General features: G+C 40.5%; 1 protein-coding gene across 5 annotated transcripts in view; it reads right to left on the reverse strand.

Moving 5' to 3' along the window:
* The window catches only part of prpf4bb (pre-mRNA processing factor 4Bb), a 70,639-nt gene extending 53,734 nt beyond the window's left edge, over nucleotides 1-16,905 (reverse strand). For 3 of the 5 annotated variants that reach the window (XR_007956399.1, XR_007956400.1, XR_007956398.1), the window contains exon 1: nucleotides 16,778-16,902. Coding sequence is in view for 1 of the 5 variants with exons in the window: in XM_052016663.1 (XP_051872623.1) it covers nucleotides 16,778-16,854 (77 nt within the window). In the remaining 4 variants the exon portion in view is untranslated. Of the gene's footprint in view, nucleotides 1-16,730 lie in introns of all 5 variants that reach the window. The other 2 variants (XR_007956401.1, XM_052016663.1) reach the window with 2 other exon arrangements.
* Nucleotides 16,906-21,968: the final 5,063 nt, after the last annotated feature.

Genomic DNA, 21,968 nt, shown 5'->3' on the forward strand with positions numbered 1-21,968 from the left:
CAAGCCCCCCCAAGTCCCAGCAACATCCTTGTGAATCTTTTCTGCACCCTCTCTATAGGAAGGATGTGATTAACCTAGTGTGGTGACCAGAACTGCACACAATATTTCAGGTGTGGTCTCACCAACATTCCATACAACTGTAACAGGATGTCCCAACTTTCATCCTCAATGCCCTGTCCAATTAAGACAAGCACCTTCACCACTTTGTCTACCTGTGGTACCACTTTCAGGGAACTATGTATGTGTATTCCTAGATCTCTTGGTTCTACAGCACACCCGAGTACCCTGTCACTTACTGTGCAAGTCTTGCCCTGGTTTAACTTCCCAAAATGAATACCTTGCACTTGTCCAAGTTACTACTACAAGGAGACAATACCAAAGTTTAGCAGGTAGGTGGCTGAAAACAATGCAACCAATGGTGGGGCAAATGAAGTTAGGGATGCACAAATGGGACAGAATTAGAGGAGCGAGTTCTGAGGGCTTCAAGGACAGCATGGTAGCGTAGCAGTTAGCTTAATGCTATTACAGCACCAGTGATTGGGGTTCAATTCCCACCGCTGTCTGTAAGAAGGTTGTATGTTGTCCCTGTGACTGCACGGGTTTCCTCTGGGTGCTCTGCTTTCCTCCCGCATTCCAAAGACGTATGGGTTAGTAGGTTAACATGGGTGTAATTGGGCAGCGCAGGCTCATTGGGCTGGAGAGCCTGTTACCGTGCTGTATAAATAAAGTTTAAAAAAAACTTAAGGCTAGAAAAGATTACAGAGACAGAAGGCGGGAAAAGCCATGGAGGAGAATTTTTGAATTGTGGCATAGGAACACATGCCACAAGCGAGTGAGCAAAGGAATGAGTCAATGAGACTAGATAAAAGGAGAATTTGGGCAGAGAACTTTGACTAGGTTTCACATTTATAAAGGGTGGAAAATAGGAGCCAAAGCAGAAGAAAAGTGAAAACAATGTAGAAAGTCTTTGAAGGTTGCAGGATAAGCTTATGAAGTTGTTAAAGCATATGGAATAAGGCACAGAGCACAAACACAAGGAAATTATGCATAACCTGTATAATCATTGGTTGGAGCCTTAACTATAGTACCAAGTTCATTTTGGAACAGCACATTTTAGGCAGAATGCCAAAGTTTGGAAGTTGCATTGGAAATTTAACAGAATTCTATGAATGCTACAACTAAGGTACCTTACTGCATGGAGAACAGAGAAGCTGGGCTTACTCACCCTAGAACGGAGGCAGTTTTGGGGAGTTTTAAGAGCAGCTCTCAAAGTTATGAGGAGCTCTGATAGGATAAATAGATAGAAACTGTTTCCACCAACAGGTTCCAAGATCATATTGATTTTGACTAATTGATGTAGTACCAGTTGGGAGCCAAGGAACATTATTTTCTGAAATTGCAGTGAATGCTAGAGCACACTGCGTCAAAAGATGGCAAAGGCATATTCAATTACACAACTTCAAAAGGCAACTCAATATGCTTATGAAAAAAAAGTGGAAGGACCCCTCCCATCCTGGTCATTCTTTCTCCTCCCCTATTCCATCAGGCAGAAGGTACAAAAGCTTGAGAGCATGAACCACCAGATTCAAGAACAGCTTCTATCCCACTATTATCAGATTCTCTTACACTAAATGATGTACTCCTCACATTCCAATCTACCTCATCTTGGCCCTTGCACTTTGTCTACCTGCACTGCTGTTTCTCCGTAACTGCAACACTATATTCTGTATTCTGTTACTTCTTGCTACCTTAATATAATTACGTATGGCAGGATGTGTCCAGATCGCACACAAACAAAAGCTTTTCACTGTGTTGTACATGTGAGAATATTAAACCAATACCAAAAAGATGGGGAGTGGGACTAACTGAATACCACTCAATAACTTTCACTTACTCAACACCTATTCAACACACTTAATGTAGCAAAAATCCCCAGATGGTTAAAAGCATTATCAATTGAAGTTTTTTTTTAAAGAGCCATAGAAGGCCCATAGGAGGTGGCAAAAAACTGGGGAAAAAAAAGCAATATGAAAACAGAAGAGAGATGAAGAGGTTTAGGGAGGAAATTCCAAATCTTAGGGCTTTGGCAGCTGAAGGAATGACCACCAGCATGTGTGTGATTAAAGTTGGTAATGCACAAGAGGTCAGAATTGGAAAAGTTTACAGATTGAAGGTTCTGTTTACGTAGCAGTGCTGATCAATAAATAGGAAAGATAAATGATCAAGATTTGGAGAAAATTAAGAAAGGGGCAGCATGGTTTGTGATAACCACGAGTTTATGTAGAGAAACTGATATGCTGGCAGAGGTCCAATAAAACATCTTTGTTTCTCTGATAAGTACTATTAAGTACTCAGTACGGTTGATCCTAATTTCCCTCACCTAATTCGAATATAAATATGCAAAGTCAGAGTTATGAGAAAACGATAATGTCAAGACCAGGATAGTTCTTGACTGCTGTACGACATCACTGGAAAAGGTCTGTTAGTATTTCAGCAATAGAATTTCCAATAATTCTTTCAAATATTGGCAATCCTGGACTTTGTTTCTTTCTTATGCCTGCTGGTAATGCTCAAAATCATTTTCTCTACCAACTCAACATAATGACTCAATGCATCATTTTGGAATACAAAGTAGATCTACAAGTCTATATCTCAGTCATACCTGCAATATGCAAAAGTCTGCTTCAACTGCATTGTTAACTCAAAATAGGTTAAGAAAAACAGAAATAACTTGTACATGAAGCCACCCACAAAAAGGTAGGCTTATCATGCAAAAAATAAACAATAGTTTAGGAATGGAGGGATATGAACCTTGTGCAGGTTGAAGGGATTTAGTTTAATTTGGCATCATGTTTAGCGCAGACATCATGGGCCAAAGCCCTGTTCCTGTGCTGTACTGTTCTATGTTCTATATACAGTGCCATGCAAAAGTTTGGGCACCCCGGTCAAAATTTCTGTTACTGTGAATAGTTAAGTGAGTAGAAGATGAACTGATCTCCAAAAGTCAGAAAGTTAAAGACGAAACATTCTTTTCAACATTTTAAGCAAGATTAGTGTATTATTTTTGTTTTGTACAATTTTAAGAGTGAAAAAAGGAAAGGAGCACCATGCAAAAGTTTGGGCACCCCAAGAGATTTGAGCTCTCAGATAACTTTTACCAAGGTCTCAGACCTTCATTAGCTTGTTAGGGCTATGGTTTGTTCACATTCATTGTTAGGAAAGGCCAGGTGATGCAAATTTCAAAGCTTTATAAATACCCTGACTCCTCAAACCTTGTCACAACAGTCAGCAGCCATGGGCTCCTCTAAGCAGCTGCCTAGCACACTGAAAATTAAAATAAATGATGCCCACAAAGCAGGAGAAGGCTATAAGAAGATAGCAAAGCGTTTTCAGGTAGCCGTTTCCTCAGTTCGTAATGTAATTAAGAAATGGCAGTTAACAGGAACAGTGGTCAAGTTGAGGTCTGGAAGACCAAGAAAACTTTCCAAAAGAACTGCTCATAGGATTGCTAGAAAGGCAAATCAAAACCCCCGTTTGACTGCAAAAGACCTTCAGGAAGACTTAGCAGACTCGGGAGTGCTGGTGCACTGTTCTACTGTGCAGCGACACCTGTACAAATATGACCTTCCTGAAAAAGTCATCAGAAGAAAACCTTTCCTGCATCCTCACCACAAAATTCAGCGTCAGAAGTTTGCAAAGGAACATCTAAACAAGCCTGATGCATTTTGGGAACAAGTCCTGTGGACTGATGAAGTTAAAATAGGACTTTTTGGCCACAATGAGCAAAAGTATGTTTGGACAAAAAAGGGTGCAGAATTTCATGAAAAGAACACCTCTCCAACTGTTAAGCACGGGGGTGGATCGATCATGCTTTGGGCTTGTGTTGCAGCCAGTGGCACAGAGAGCATTTCACTGGTAGAGGGAAGAATGAATTCTATTAAATACCAGCAAATTCTGGAAGCAAACACCACAACGTCTGTAAAAAAGTTGAAGATGAAAAAAGGATTGCTTCTACAACAGGATAACGATCCTAAACACACCTCAAAATCCACAATGGACTACCTCAAGAGGCACAAGCTGAAGGTTTTGCCATGGCCCTCACAGACCCCTGACCTAAACATCATTGAAAATCTGTGGATAGACCTCAAAAGAGCAGTACATGCAAAACAGCCCAAGAATCTCACAGAACTAGATGCCTTTTGCAAGGAAGAATGGGTGAAAATCCCCCAAACAAGAATTGAAAGACTCTTAGCTGGCTACAGAAAGCATTTACAAGCTGTGATACTTGCCAAAGGGGGTGTTACTAAGTACTGACCATGCAGGGTGCCTAAACTTTTGCTTTGGGCCCTTTTCCTTTTCTGTTATTTTGAAACTGTAAAAGATGGAAATAAAAAAGTAATCTTGCTTAAAATATTAAAGAAATGTGTCATCTTTAACTTTATGCCTTTTGGAAATCAGGTCATCTTTTACTCGCTTAGCTATTCACAGTAACAGAAATTTTGACCAGGAGTGCCCAAACTTTTGCATGCCACTGTATAATGTCAGGTTACTTAGCCTACTCTGATGCTTTCTACAAGTTATACTTGGAGAATTTAACTAGAGAAAGTAATTACATTTCATCAAGATTAAATCTGTAGTACTACCCAATTTAAAGTACCCATATTTAAATTGTAAAGTAACAGCAAGCACATTCCAATATCATTAGATTGCAAAATTATTGCTTTCAACATGTCAGCTATCTCTAGCACAAACTGATCAGCAAGCAGTTTGTATCTAAGGTATACTTGAAAATAATTAATGTGACAATGACCCAACTCAGGAATGCAGGCACAGCAAATCCAGCTTTTTTTTTCCCCCACTATTTTTACCTTTGGGAAATAGTCACTATGCACAGGTTCTCAGAGGCCAATGCATATCTTAATTCATGTCAAAACATTTTTTATTATATAAACCATTCCCTTTATGTAAACATCACTATCTCCAACAGGCCTGCTATAAATGGCAGAATTTGCATTTTTAACAGGAAATGGTTCTTCATAATGAATGAAATTACATTAATACAAACATAACTTAAACATAATTTTATTTTGGTATTGCAATTTCCCAGAGCAGAGCTCATAAAAACCCATAATCTCCCAGCATAACTCCTTTTTACTATAGAAAATGCTGTTAATATACTCAGTGGGTTTGGCAGCATCTGTAGAGAGAAGAACAGTTACAGTTTTAGGTAATTAACCTCTCATCATACACATTAACTCTCTCCACAGATTTTGCCTGACCTGATGAGTATTTGCTGCAGCATCTGGTTTTAATTAGATTCTCAGCACCCAAAGTAGTTTGCTTGTGAATGTTAGTTTCTCTTCTCATTTGAGCTCTGTGCTCTAATATCAAGCATCTTGAACACAGGACCAGTGCTCCCCTACTATTACAAACACAATCAATGTAAAAGTTCATAGACATTTGCAAGGCAATGCAACTACCAAGTAACTAGTAAACAAGTATTTTCAATGTCCAGATCATGTGGCAAAGGCACTGGGTGACACAGTGGCATAGCTGCTGCCTCACAGCTTCAGTGATCTGGATTCAATCCTGATCTCTGGGACTGACTGTGTGGAGCTTGCACATTCTCCCTGTGACCACATGGGTTTTCCCCCCACATCCCAAATTTGTGTGGGTTGGTAGGTGAATTGGCAGCTGTAAATTGCTCCTAGTGTGTAGGTGAGTGGTAGAATCTGGGAGGAATTGATGGGGATGTGGGGAAGAATAAAATAGTGTAGGATTAGTTTCAGTATTAGCTGTCCCCAGGTTACAAGTGCCCAACTTATGGGCACCTCTACATACAAATGAACTCCAATATTATTAAGTTCAAAAGTCTGATGTATGTACAAACATTCGTTCCTACGAATAGCAGAACTAATTTCCCCTCTCTCTCCACTTTTAATAATTGTTCTTTTCTTAAAAAAAATCAGTCTTTGACGCCATTCATTACAATACTGTGGAGACATGGTTACCATAATCGAATGATTTTTGTGTATTTTCTGATTTACAGGCATCTGCAAAAAAAAGAACTTGTTCGTTACCTGGGGGTGGCCTGTAGATGCTCAATGGTTGGTGTTTCCTCAGTGGGAGACTTTATTAAAGGAGTGAACAGAATGCACAAATATATATATCTGGAATAGCAAGGTTCAAGCCTATTGAATGCAATATGGGTATAATGATGGCACAGTGATTAAATTATCAAACTAGTAATCCACAGATTTAGATTCACAATTCAAATACTGAAGTTCAAATCCCAGCATTGGTAGTTGTAGAATTTAAATGTAGTTAATAATCAGGTTCATAATCGATAAAGTCATTAGTAATGGTTCACTAATGTCCTTAAGGAGGAAATCTGCCATCCCTACTTCATCTGCTCTACATGCAACTCAAGATCTACCAGGGTGATTGAAAACCAAAAAAAACTGCAGTTGCTGGAAATCTGCAATAAAAACAAGCTCAGGAAATGCACAGCTCCTCAGGTAACATCTGTGGAGGTAAATACAGAGGTTAGGAAACAGATCCATGACCCTTCATCATCAGAACTGGGAAAGTGAGAAAACAAGTGTGTTTTAGAATTAGAGTGACACAACATGGAAACAGGGCCTTCAGCCCACTGAGTTCATACTGGTAATCAACCATCCATCCTGCACTAATCCCATTTTATTCTCCTCATATTCTTACCAACTCCCCCAGATTCTACCACTTAACTACACACTAGGGTCAATTTACAGTAGCCAATTAACCTAACAATCAGCTCATCTTTAGGATGTGGGAGGAAATTGGCACACATGGAGGCAACCCACACAGTCATAGGGATATCGTGCAAGCTCCACATAGATAGTACCCAGGGTCAGGACTGAACACAGGTCACTAGGGCTGTGAGGCAGCAGTTCTAGCAGCTGTGCCACCCATTCTAAGTTGCAAAGGAAGAGGTGAAGGGAACAGAGGAAATGTCCATGGTAGGGTGGAGACCAAGGTTGTCTAACTGACAAAATGCTTTTGGTGCCTTCTAGTTAATGAAGGACAAAGGCAGTTACAGAGAAAAAAGAACCGTTAGGCACAGTACATAAGTTACTGGAAATAAGAGTAAACTGGAGCTTCCAGTTACCTGTCACTTTACTTCTCTGTCCTACTTGCACTCTAACCTCACAACCTATTCATCAAAGCCCAACACAAGCTTGAAGAATGGCACTTCATCTTCCATCTAGGCATACTGCAGCCCTCAGGTCTCAATACTGAATCTAGCAATTTCAGATAACCAGCCTTTCCTCTTGGTATCAGGACCGGCTAACTGAATTAAGTTGAAGGTCATTCAACTTAATTCAGTTTTCCTCTCTCCACAGATTCTGTTCGATTTACTGGGCATTTCCAACATTCTTGCTTCAGGTTTCCAGCAACTGCTGGGTTCGGCATCTCATAGTTGGAGAATGTTCTTTTATTTTTTCCCTCTTCTAACTGCCCTCATTTATTTATTAACTAGACAGCATTGAAAACAACACCAACAACTGTGGTTTCCACCCAATCACCCTTTGTTCTCTTCACCCATCCTCCTCCCCTGCATCTTGAAAACACCTTTTCTCACTTTTCCTGTTGCACCCTGAAACATTAACTCTGTTTCTCTGTCCACAGATGCTGCCTGGCCTGCTAAATGTTTCCAGCTTCTTTTTTTTTACCCAAGCAAGCTGGTCAAGAGAAACTAGCAATACTTAGTTCGATAAATATTCTGATCCTGAAAACTGAATAACTAAAATTAACCACACTGTCATACAAGTTGACTGGAATGTTCATATTAGAAGGAATATTGTGAAGAATGAACATGAAGTGGATAAGAGATGATTTTTTAGATCAGTGTTATAAAACCTATGATAGAACAGGCTACTTTAGAACTGGTATTACAAAATAAAAGGTTAATGACATGATGGTTTATGGGCTTTTAGGAACAGTGATCAGATTGGACTTATTTTTATATAAAACTCAACGGAAAGCTATGAAGACAAAAGCTGTCCATTAGCTACGGCAGATTGGGAAACTAAATTAAAAGCTGATACTAAACAGGCAATGTTTAAAGATCCAATCCCTTTAAGGCAATAAAACAGGAAAAGTGGTTCAGCTATGATTAGGATAGACGGTATCAGATCAAAGGAAAAGGCCTACCATAGTAGCAAAAACAGCAGTAAGCCTGAAGATTGGCGAAGTATCTAGACCATAGAATCTAGAATTCAGTAAAGTATCTAGAACATAGAACAGTACAGCACAGGACAGGCCATTCGGCCCACAATGTTGTGCCAAACTAATTAAACCAATGACTCCTAATTAATCTAATCCCTCTTCCCCACACACTGACTATACCCCTCCCTTCTCTGCATAATCATGTGCCGATCTAAGAGTCTCTTAAACACTCCTATGCTATCTGCTTCTACCACCTCCCCTGGCAGTACATTTTAGGCCCCCTTGCTCATCTCCTTTGTACTTTCCCGCTCTCACCTTAAATACATGGCCTCTAGTACTAGACACTTCAATCCTGGGAAATAGGTATTGGCTATCTATTCCATCCATGTCTCGCATAACTTTATAAATTCTAACAAATCTCCCCTCAGCCTCCACATCTAGGTATCGATATTTGCATTGGGGAATAAAGAAACGGAAAGAAATTAAATAGTTGGTCTTCATGGTTAACATAGAAAATCACCTGGAAGTAGTGGATGACTGCAGATCCAAGTGAATGAGAAGCTCAAAGAAATTACTAGTAAAACAATTAGTATTGGAGAAATTAATGAAACTGAAAGGTGATAAATCCCAACCCTGCATCCTAGGGTTTTTTTAAAAAAAATGGGCAGCTGCAGAAACAGTGGATGCACAGATATAAACAGATTAAGTGAATGGGCCAGGAAATGGCAGATGGAATAGAATGTGGAAAAATGTGGGGCTATCCACTTTGGTAGAAAAAAAGAAAGGTGGAGTTTTTTTTTAAATGGGGAGATTAAAAGGTATTGGTGTTAACAAACTGGTGTCCTTGCACACGAATCATTGAGTTAGCATCCAGGCAGGCAATTAGTAAGGCAAATGGCACATTGGTCTTTATTCCAAGAAGGTTTGAGTACAAAAGTAGATAAGCTTAGTCCAATTATATAGGGCCCTGGTGAGATCACATTTGGAATACTGCATTCAAGTTCTTTTCTCCCTAATGAAGAAAGGATATACTTCTGTTACAGGAAAGGAAGTGAAGTTGAAGGCGTTACCAGACTGATAGTGGGTTTGTCACAAGAGGAGAGGTTAAGTAGACTAGACCTATGCTCTTTTTGGTACAGCTGACTTCATTGAAACACAAAATTCTTACAGATCTTAACTGGGTAGGTGCAAGGTTGATTTTTCCCTGGCTGAGATGTCTTGAACCAGAGGTCTGTCCCAAAGTAAGAAGTCCCATTCAGGACTGAGAAGAGAAATTTTTTCACACAGAAAATAGTGAATCTTTGGAATTCTTCACCCAAGAGGACTGTGGAAGCCCAGTTGCTGAGTATATTCAAGACAGATCAATGGATCCTTAAATATTAAGGGAATCAAGGGATAGGAGTTTTTGTAGGAAAGTGATACTGAGATAAAAGGTTTTCATGATCTTATTGAATAACAGCAGATAGGAGGGGCCAATTCCTAAGACAGAAAATTCTGGAAATACCCAAAATATGAATACGTCTGACCTGTTAACTATTTCCAGCATTTTCTGTTTTTCCAGCACCTGCAGTTTTCTCACTTTTTCAATTTTATGTTTCAATTCTGAAAAAGAGGTTAAGAAGAGCAAGACAGAGGAAATTGTCTTGAGGAAATGACCTTATAAAGAAATACTAGAAGATCAAACCAGAAAGCCTAGAAAAATAATTTTCAATATCACTTAAGTACTAATGCAACAAAAGAACATCATTTCAAAGTAATCCCAGAAGTATGGCAAAGGACTAGTTGGAGAATTTCTTACACACAGAGTAATAAAACTTGCCAGAGTACACTGCTGAAACTTATATGGGAAGATATTTAAATAATTAATTGTTTATTCTTAGAAATTGTTTATGGAAATAAGTTAAAGAATAATTGCACAAAATATTTTTTGGCATTAAACCCTTATTGGATATGAATGTCTTTCTGAGGAAAGAAAAATCTTACTCCACCTTCTGTACCTCCTGAGAGCCTACACTGCTGTATCAATAAGCATAACCAAAAGGAAGGTCTGAGGAGAAAAACTCAAATTTTCCACTTCCAAATTTAACAGATTAATCTTCATGAAAATTGCCCAATGTACTAAGAACTTTTTCTGGCAACCAGCATACGTTTTTAAAATATTTCCATTATGGGAATGCCAAGTTACTTATTTTTCCAAGTGTACTACTAGGTGCTATAGTTAGAAACGAAGATGAGACGATGATTAATTTAATGCTCTTCTAGTTACAATTTTCTACAAGCTTCACAGCCAAATCATTTTTCTCAAATGATCTACAACTCAGCCTATTCCATGATGCAATAAAACTACTCTATTCATTTCTATGTAGAAAATATTGCACGTTTTACAAAATTTTTTCACACTACTGATTAATGAAGACCTATTTCTGTTCTCAACTCATCTCCTGAAAGTAATCTTACAGCAACAACCTCTAAAATGTAATACGTTTTGCCATTTATACAAATAATAACCATATCATGAACTGCAAAGACAAAGATTGCAATGTTATTCACTACCTGGTAATGCAAGTTTCAAGCCCATCACATCACTTTGCATTCACCTGGAGACACAAGAAATGCAGATGCTAGATATCTGCAGTGAAAAAGTAAATAAACTGTTTGAACTCAGTGGATTAAGCATCATTTGCAGAGGCAATGGGATGGTCGACAATTCAGGTCAGCCCATCACCTACATACCCATCTACCTGGGTTTCTTTCCTCTTAGTTCATCTTTCTTATCGAGTCCCCCACCTGGTTCCGTTTGCTCATCATCCCTCCTTTATTTGGTGCTAACTATCATCTTCCAGCCCGTGTCTCTACCCTTCCCCCACCCAGTTCCATCTGCCTAATTTATTTTTTCTTAAGTTTCCACCTACCAGCCTCTGTCTCTGCACTCCCCCCTCCTTCATCTACCCATCATCCCCACCTCATCTGGTCCCACCTATCACCTACCAGCCTGTCTCATCCCTCCCTCTCATTTGTCTATACTAGCTATCTTCCCTTTACATGCTCAGTCCTGATGCAGGGTCTTAATCCAAAATATTGATCATCCCTTTGCCTCCATAGATGCCAAGTTCTTCCAGCAATTTACTTTTTGCTCCACCTTCCATTCATTTTTGGTTCATTTCATCAAATAAGAAAAAGATACAAGTTTCTAAAGTTCCATGGTATAATTTTAGTTCAGCAATGCTGTATCCCTACTGCCAGTAGCATTTGGCTAAAGAAAAAAAAAATCACATTCAAAAACATTTGAAAAGATTGAATTTGACCACCCAATACTTCCAATTAGCTTGTGAAGATGGATAAAACACAAATGAAATAAATGCCTTTATTTGATACTTGTCAATTCATCAAAATTTATGCCATGAATTATAAAGTGCTGAAACCATAAACTGGACTTATAAATACTGATTAAAAATTGAAAAGAACAAACTGCTTTCTAAAACAATGCAAGTTCATTAGCATCTATTTCCACTTGGAAAATGAAGTAAATTGTTTAGAGGGATGAAAGACTCAGTCCGAGGATTACATTTTCAGTTTTTTTTCACAACTGAAACAGCCTCAACTTCATTGCAGTAAGATCAAAGAGCTTGCTAGAGAAGAAATTAGAGTTATAGACAATCCAACTGAATTCAAAAGAAGAAATTGCTTCAGATAAGATGGCAATTATGAGGGCCGAAAATTTTAGGAGCATTGTGAAATCCTGACAAAGTGACACCAGAAGACTGGAAACAGGCCAATGATTTGCCCATAATAAAGAGTGCCAAACAGGTAACTACAGATCCATGAATTCTTACAGACGAAGTAAAATAATAAAAATACCAAATATCGATTTGAGAATCTGTACATACAACCTCAAAAATCAGCAATAAGAATAGATTCAAAAAGAGAGTATTTTTCTGGTCAATGTTATGTGGAAATTTCCACCTTGAATTCCAAATGAATTTGAAGAGTTACACACAATATCCATTAGATAACATAAATCACAGGGATTCAAGGCTTATCCTGGTAATGGATAATGTGGTTCGGGATAGTAAGGTAAATCATTCTTAGAAATTATGCCAGGGTGATGAGAAAAGAAAGGAGGACAAGGCAAAGAGAGAAAATACTAATTTATCTACCTCAGAGCTCAGTCCCATTTAAAAACATCTGGATTTGTATGCATTATACAAAGTGATCATATTTGAGGACAATATTAAACAAGATGTAGGGGAATTGGGGAAGGCAGTTCAAACACAACAGAATTAAATTTTATAAAACATGAAAGTGGTCAGAGCAATGGCAGAAGAATCTCAATACAAATACATATACACCATTACATGTAGGAACAAGAAAAATAATATGCATACACTGTATTCGATGCTGAATTATATATACCAATGGATGCCAATTAGTCCTGGAGTTGTATTAGATGCAATTTCCTAAAATAGTTATTACACTTCAAAAGTACTTCAGCAGCTGCAAAACATTTAGGAACAACTGGAAGCAGCACAGGCAAAGACACTCAATTGCTTATTGTCAAATGCAGGACAGCGTACAGAAGCAATATGTTCCATTTCACTGCAAAAATTGTAAAAGTAGTGATCAAACTTTACAATGTGCCTGTTAGATTGCACCTTGAGAACTGCATTCAGTTCTAGTTGCCAAAAACAAGCATTCAAGTGGTGGATACAGTGCAAGGAAGATGACTGATCTCCAGTATTACGAAGAAATACTTGAATATCTCAGTTAGTCTGGAAAGGAGGTAACCCAACATATTCAATTGAGGGAATAGAACACGCTCAAACTCAGGAAGTACATTCCACAAAGGCCACCTGACAATTCCTTTTAGAGTGACCTACAAGAATAGAAGTCCAGTTAATAATGGAAACCCACCCCTTGACTAATTTAAGATACAAGTTAGGGGGCTGCTGGGATCAATTGGATGGATTATTTCAGATACTCAAGAAGCTCTTCACCATACAGGACACATCACCCTGCTTGATAGGCACCCCATCCACAACCATTCATTCACTCTACCACCGACGTACAGGAGCTGCAGTTTGTACCATTTACAGGATGCACTGCAGAAACTCACTAAGACTCCTCAGGCAGCAGCACCTTCCAAACCCACCATCTCTACCAGCTAGACGGACAAGAGCAGCAAAGGCATGGGAACACCACCACCAGGAAGTTGCCCTCCAAGGCACACACCATCCTGATTTGGAAATATAGCACCATTGCTTCACCATCACTGGGTCAAAAATCCCAGAACTTTCTCCATAACAACACTGTGGGCATACCCACACTTCAAGGACTGTGGTGATTCAAGAAGGCAGCTCACCACCACCTCTTCAAGGGCAATTAGGGATGGGCAATTAAATGTTGGCTCAGCCTGCAAAATTCACATTTCTTGAATGAATAAAAAAAGGATGAAGTTTAGCCCCTTAGTCATTATCTTCCAATTTTCATAAACGGTCTCAAACATGCATAATTGAGAAATATTAACACCAGAGAAATATATGGTCTCAATGGAAATGGCATAATTGCAAGTAAATTATGAAAGCTTCTCCTTGCCATTTCTCACAAATTTGATTTTTTTTTCGGAAGAGGTGACCAAGATGATTAATGATAGCAGGACGGTAGATGTTGGCTACCTGGACTTTAGCAAGGCCTTTGACAAGGTCCCACATGGTAGGCTGGTCCCGAAGGTTAGAACACATTGTTTTCAGGGTGAGCTAGCTAACTGGATTCAAAATTGGCTTGGTGGTTGGAGGCAGAGGGTGATGGAGGGTTATTTTTCAGACTAGAGACCTGTGACCAGTGGTGTGTCACAAGGATCGGCACTGGGTCCCCTGTTGCTTGTCATATATATTAATGATTTGAATGGGAACGTAGGTGGCATGATTAGTAAGTTTGCAGATGGCACCAAAAGTGGTGGTCTAATAAACAGTGAGGAAGGTTGTCCATGGTTACAACAGGATACTGATTAACTGGGGAAGTGGGCAAAGGAATGGCACATGGGATTTAACTCAGGCAAGTGCAGAGTGATGCATTTTCAGAAGTTAAGCCAGGCCATGACGTACACAGCGAATAGCAGGGCCCTGGGGAGTGTTGTTGAACAGGGAGACCATTGGGTAAGAGTAAACATTTCCCTGAAAGTGGCAACACAGCAGGCAGGATGGTGAATAAGGTATATGGATGGAATGACTGTATGACTCCTTCATCAGCCATGGCACTGAGTACAAGAGTTATCATGTTACAGTTGTACAAAACATTGGTTACACTGCATTTGGAGTATTCTGCACTGTTCTGGTTGCCACGCCATAGGAAGGATGTGATTAAGCTAGAGAGGGTACAGAAAAGATTCACAAGGATGTTGCTGGGACTGGAGGGCTTGAGTTTAAAGGAGAGATTGGATAGGCTGGTAATGTTTTCCCTGGAGCGAAGGAAGCTGAGGGGTGACCTGATAGAGATTTATAAAATTATGAGGAGCATTGATGGGGTAGATAGTCAGGATCTTCTTTCCCAGGGTAGGGAGTCTAAAACAAGAGGGCATAGGCTTAAGGTGAGAGGGGAAAAATTTAAAGACTATCTGAGGGGCAAGTGTTTCCACGCAGAGGGTGGTAGGTAAATGGAACAAGCTCCCAGAGGTGATGGTAGAGGCAAGTACAATTACAACACTTAAAAGACATTTGAACAGGTACATGGATTGGAAGGATTTAGAGGGATATGGGCCAAAGGCAGGCAAATAGGATTAGCTTAGATGGGCATCTTGGTCAGCATGGATGGGTTGTGCTGAAGGGCCCGTTTCCGTGCTGTATAAATCTACGAATCTAAAAATCAAATACTGGTGATGTACGACTCGAGCACTATAATATACACTGAATATTTGTGAAACTCACTCGCTCCCACCCCCTCCCCCAACAAATCTTATTCCAAGCATGAATTCTGTTATTTTTCATAAGATCACTCTCCCTCCCAAGAAACAATCATGCACATTCCTAAAACTATAGGTGTCTGGATAAATCATCAAGCTAAAAATTAAAATTTTAGACATGGCAAAACATATTTTACAACAACACATTGAATCTTCCATTTATTGCAATTGTTGCTTCTATCAATTTAGGGATTCAGAATCAGTTTTTAAAATGCAGGATAAAAACAAGAGCCCTCAATTTTGCAGGCTATTCCTGCACACACACTAAAATATCATTATATACTGATGTGGTCACACGAGGAAGAGATCTGAGATGCTTCTAAATTCAAAAATTCTAAAAGCTTTGAAAACTTTGAACTTAAAAATTCAACTTTAAAAATGACATTAAGCTGATTTTTTTTTAAAATAGTGGAATATGATAATTGTTACTTCTGCTTGAGTGAGTATAATACTCTCACTTAGTCAGTGGGTTATGAACTCTAAGAGGCATTCAAAGGGAACACCATACAAGAAGACAAATGTTATTGTGCCTCAAATGATATGTTCATACACAACATTAATTTGTTTGCCTGCTAGCAATAACCATCAATCCATTTTCAGGCTACCAGCCTGAAATATTAACTTTTTCTTTCTTACTACAAATGCTGTCTGACCTGCTGAAGAGTTCCAGAATTTGTTTTTCTACTATCACAAATACAGGTTATTTAATCATTCATTTGCTGCTTGTGCTGAAACTCTCAGATGTGTTTCTGTATCAACACCCTTAATTGCCTGACAATTCATTAGAATATCTTGAGGAAGTACAAAAATATCTAAATAAATACTGCTTTTGCTTACATATGCCCACAATGTCAATATTTCCTACATACTTGGAGAGAATTATGAACTATAATTAGTTCATAATCGACACTGGTCAAGTAGGGAAAAGAAACAGGTCACTTTAAACAAAGGCTTGATGAAGTGTTACTGACCTGAAACATTAACTGTTTTTCTCCACAGAAGCTGTGTGCCCTGCTGAGCATTTCCAGCATTTTGTTTTGTTTCAGATTTCCAACATCTGAGATATTTTATTTTAGAATTAAACAAAAAGTTAACTGTCAAATAGGAAACACACAAGAGGCAGTCACGACCTCAAAATAAAGGGTCATTGCAAAAAGAAATAAAAAAGAACGATAATAAAATAAAGCACAAAAACGCTGAAACCTTCAGCAGGTCAGGCAGCTTCTGTGCAAAGAGAAAGAATAACATCGAAATTGAAGTTAATGGGATAGAGTTGCCTGAGGATTGAGGACAGAGAATTAGCTTTGATCCTCTGTGCTCCAAACACTTATCAATACACGCCAAGCAAGGCCCAAAGGCGCCGGCAGCACAGCGACTGTCAGCGGCAGAGGGCACGTAGTCCGAGCCCGACAGCAGAGGGAGGGCGGTGAGGAGAGGGCTGGGCCGCCTGTTACACCAGGCCACACGTTTTTATTTAAACCACAAACAGCGCGGCGGTCAGGGCCCGGCTCGCTCCCACACGAGGTTTGGTGGCAGGATTTTTTTTTAAATTCTCTATAACGCTCACTCAGCGCTGACTCTCGTCATCAACGAAGAGATCTGGCTTTCTCTTACTCTTCCTGCGCGTCGGCCACCAAGCGCTCATTCCTACTCCAATCCGCCTCCTGTTCCTGGCTCTGAACATCCGCCATTTCACCGGGGCCGTCTCTAACCACCCGCTCTTCTCCTCCGCTATCCCACAAGGCAACGGAACAGTCCTCCTCTATCCCACAATCCCCTCAGCTAACACTGCGCATACCCCGGAGAGACAGTGCACTGTGGAACCTACAGAAAACTGTTTTTGTTGTTCTTTATGTCTCCAGCATTTCCTACCTTTGTGACTGAGGACATAGAGTTAGCTGAACGTTTGCATTAATCTAATTGTCTTACCGAGTTCAGAGAGTGAGCTGCTGAGCTCCAGATGATGAGGCTAAATCAAGCAGCTAAATACATTCTTGGTGCCTAAGAGGTTACAACGTTTGAAGATTCTCATTGGAAGCAGCAATGAGTGAACATGAGGCGAAGATAAACACGGGTTTAGCTACGAAATCTCTTGTTTTTGAATTATTTGTGAACATGCTTAAGTTAATATTTGACTGTTATGTCCTGTAGGAATAGGGAAAAGTTCAGACAGATTCACAAGAAACTGCAGCTGCTGGAATATGCTAGAGGGTTTCAGGTCAAAGCCCAGCACCAGGACTGAGAGGGGAGATAGCCAGTATAAAGAGGAGAGCAGGAAATAATGAGACCGGAGCCTGAGGTGATTGCTAGACTGAGGAAGGGTGAAAGATGAGGGGCAGGCTGTGCCAAGTAGGGGAGAGGAGAACGTATGGAGTTGGGAGACAGTGGCAGGTGGATGGTAGATTGTCGCAGATCAAAGAGGGAATAAAAGGAAAAAGTTAACTCTCTTAGTACAGCAAAATGGGAGAAAAGCTTACAAGAAAAAGATTAGTTGCTAATGGTGCAGATATTTAGGTTTTATTGACCACAGAATTGAGACTTATTTTAATTCATTTTTCAGGTGTGGGTTATGCCAGCAAGGCCAATATATATTTGTCATCCCTAAATGAATCTGGGTAGGTGGCAGTAAGCTACCTTCTTCAAGCTCTTCAGACCTTCTGTTGAGAAAGTACTGGCACAATGCGGTTGGGGAAGGAGATCCAGGGTTTAGACCCAGCAAAGATGAAGCAATGGTGATATATTTCAAGGTCAGGATTGTGTGGAACTTGTAGTAAAGGGTTTCTGTGCACCTGCTGCACTTATCATTCTTGGTAGTACAGGTTGTGGGTTTGGGAGGTGCTGTCAAAATAAACAGGGAAAGTAACTGCAGTGTATTTTGTGAATGACACAAGCTGCAGCAATAGTCCACCAATGATGGACAGTATGAAGTTTTAGGGTGGTGAATGGGGTGTCAGTGGGTTATGTCCTGGGATGTTGTTGGAGCTGCACTCATCTGAGCAAGTGGAGAACATTCAATTACACCCCTGACGTACCTTGCAGATGGTGGAAAGGCTTTAGAGTGTCAGGCAGTGAGGATAGGAAAGGACTATAGGTTACCCAGCCTCTAAGTTGTTATAGCCATGGTATTTATGTAGCTGGTCAAGTTGAGTTTTTAATGAATGGTAACCCCAAGTGTGTTGTTGATGGGTCACCCCTTGATGTTAAAACCATTGAATTAAGGGTGGGTAATTAGATTCTCCCTTGTTAGAGATGGTTGTTACCTGGCTTTTTAGTGATACAAGTGTTACTTGCCATTTATCTGCACGTGTCTGCATGTATCTCAGTGTTGCCTCTCACAGGCATGGACTGCTTCATTTGCTGAGGAATTGTGAATGAAATTGAATATTGTGCAATTTCACCAGATTGCCACCTCCCAGCATGCCCTCATGCATCCGTAAACTCACTACTTCAGACCTTATGATTGAAAAAATGCCATTGATGAAGCAGCAGAAATGGTTGACCTGAGGAATTCCCACAGTGATGTCCTGGGGCTGGGATGATTGGTCACCAACACCCACTACTGACCTCCTTTGTGCAAGGAATAATTTCAGACATCTAAATGTCTGTTGACTTAAGCTTTAACAAGGCTCCTTGATACCACACTTGGTCAAATCTGTCTTGACGTCAACAGTAGTCACTCACACCTCACTTCTAGGATTCAGCTCTTTGGTCTATGTTTGTAACAAGGCTGTGATGAGGTCTGGAACTGAGTGGTCCTGGCAAAATCCAAAATGTGTATCAGTGAGCAGTGCTACTTGATACTAGTAAGTAGTGGTGGTGCACCTTCAAGCACTCAAGTCCTCCTGTTGAGAAAGTACTGACACAATGCTGTTGTGGATGGAGATCCACGATTTAGACCCAGCAATGATGAAGGAACAATGATATATTTCAAGGTCAGGATCTTGAAATTATGGGCTAATTATGGGCAGGGCTAATTATGAAGGCATAAGGCAGGAACTAGGTAGAGTAAACTGGGAAAACCTTTTTACTGGCAAGTCCACGTCGAGCATGTGGAAAGTGTTGAAGGATCAAATACACAGAGTACAGGATAGGTATGTCCCACTTAGGAGGAAGGACATTGAATAGGAAAATAAGGGAACCTTGGATATCCAGAGAAGTAAAGAAGTCAAGAAGAAAAAGAACAAGTATGTTGCGCTTCGGAAGTTAGGATCAGACAGAGCACGTGAGGACTATGGAGAAGCTAGAAATGAACTCAAGAAAGGAATTAGGAAAGCCAGGAGAGGCCATGAAAAGTCCTGAGCAAGTAGGATTAAGGTGAATCCAAGGCATTCTATACCTACATCAGGAATAAGAGGATAATGAGGGAAAGGGAGGACCACTTAAGAATAAAGAATGGAATCTATGTTTGAATGCAGAGGATGTGGGTGAGGTTCTGAATGAATATTTCTCTTCAGTATTTACCCAGGAAAGAGACATGCAGGACACAGAAATTGGAACTGAGGGCAGAAACATGTTAGGGCATTTAGAGGTCAAGGAGGAGGTAGAGTTAGATCTCCTAAACAATATTAAGGTGGATAAGTCCCTGGGGCCCGATGGGATATACCCCAGGTTACTGAGGGAGGCGTGGAAGGAAATTGCTGGGGCCTTGACCAGTATCTTTGTGTCCTCTTTGGCCATGGGTGAGGTCCTGGATGACTGGCAAGTGGCTAATGTTGTTCCTCTATTTAAGAAAGGACCAAGGGAAAATCCAGGGAACTATAGACCAGTGATTCTCACGTCAGTTGTAGGGAAACTGCTGGAGAAAATTCTTAGAGATAGGATATACGAGCATCTGGAATCCAATGGCTTGATTAGGGAAAGCCAGCATGACTTTGTGCGGGGCAAGTCATGTCTTACTAACCTGGTTGAGTTTTTTTGACAGGGTGACGAGAGAGATTGATGAAGGTAGAGCTGTGGATGTCATCTGTATGGACTTCAGTAAGGCATTTGACAAGGTCCCACATAATTGGTTAATCGAGAAAGTTTGGATGCATGGGGTCAGTGGAGAATTGGCTGTGTGGATCCAGAACTGGCTTGCCTGTAGAAGACAAAGGGTGGTGGTTGAAGGGACTTATTCGGGCTGGAGGCCTGTGAGTAGTGGTGTTCTGTAGGGATCTGTGCTGGGACCTCTGCTGTTTGTGATGTACATAAATGACCTGGACCAGTATGTTGATGAATGGGTTAGTAAGTTTGCAGACGGTACCAAGATTGATGGAGTTGTGAATAGTGTAGAAGACTGGCAACAGATACAGCGTGATATAGATCAGCTGCAGATGTGGGCAGAGAAATGGCAGATGGAGTTTAGCCAGGGTAAATGTGAGGTGCTGCACCTTGGTATGACTAAGGTCAAGAGGCAGTACACTCTTAAGGGCAAGACCCTTAACAGTGTTGAAGAGCTTGGGTGCAAGTCCATGACTCATGGAAAGTGGCTACACAGGTAGACAGGGTGGTTAAGAAGGCTTATAGAATGCTTGCATTTATTAATCGGGGTATTTGGTATAGAAGTCAAGAAGTTATGATGCATCTCTATAGAACTCTGGTTAGGCTGCATTTAGAGTATTGTGTGCAATTCTGGTCACCTCACTATAGGTAGGATGTTGAAGCTTTAGGGAGGGTGCTTTAGAGGAGGTTTACCAGGATGCTGCCTGGATTAGAGGGCATGTGCTATCAGGAGAGGCTGGACAAACTTGGGCTCCTTTCTCTAGGGCGGCGGAGACTGAGAGGTGATCTGTTGGAAGTGTATAAAATTATGAGGGGCATAGATAGGGTGGACAAGCAACATCTTTTCCCCATTATTGAGAGATCACGTACCAGAGGGCATGTATTTAAGGTGAGGGGGGTAGGTTCAGAACAGACGCGAGGGGTACATTTTTTACTGAGAGAGTGGTGGATGCCTGGAATGCATTGCCTGATAGGGTGGCGGAGGCAAATTCATTGGAGGCTTTTAAGAGGGGCTTAGATGAGCACATGAACCTATCTGCTTTCTAGAGTGGATGTAAAAGATCCCGTGACGCTATTTTGTTGAGAAAGGCATGTGCACTACGGTTCCCTCAACCAAACTTACCAATTTGTATTATCTGATGGCAATCATGTTGCTGCTTGCTGTGTACAAATTGACTGAAGTTTCCTGCACCAGGTCATTGTCTACTCTTCAAATGGAAGACTGGTACAAAACGTTGGAGCTCTTGGAATTCAGGGCAAGTTGGCAAACTGGATCTAAAATTGGCGCTGTAATACGGGATAGGGTGGATGGTGGAGGGTTGGAAACGTATGACCAGTGGTGTCCAATACTGATCCCCATGTGGTACACTTGCAGTTTGTTTTATGCATTAATGACTTGGGTTTGCGTGTCTGGGGTATGACTAGTAAGTTCGTGGATGACACACAATTGGTGGTGTTGGTAAAGAGGGTAATCTTTGGCCATTGAACATTATTGAAGAATTGGTAAGATGGGTAGAGAAATGGCAGATGGAATTTATTCCTGTAAGTGTGGTGATACATTTTGGGGGAACAAATGAGGTCAAGCAATGAGGTGTGGTTGGAGAGGTTTGGTTTTCTTTGGAGAGGAGAAAGAGGCATAGATCGAGTGGACAGTCAGAGACTTTTCTCCCAGTGTAACAATGGCTAACACAGGGGACATAATTTTAAGATGATTGGAGGAAGGTATAAGGGGGATGTCAGGGGTAAGTTTTTTACATAGAGAGTGGTGGGTGCGTGGAACGCACTGCCTGCAGAGGTTGTAGGGACAGATACATTAGGGACATTT

Source organism: Pristis pectinata, chromosome 5 (assembly GCF_009764475.1).
Source record: "Pristis pectinata isolate sPriPec2 chromosome 5, sPriPec2.1.pri, whole genome shotgun sequence".
Classification (NCBI taxonomy): domain Eukaryota; kingdom Metazoa; phylum Chordata; class Chondrichthyes; order Rhinopristiformes; family Pristidae; genus Pristis; species Pristis pectinata.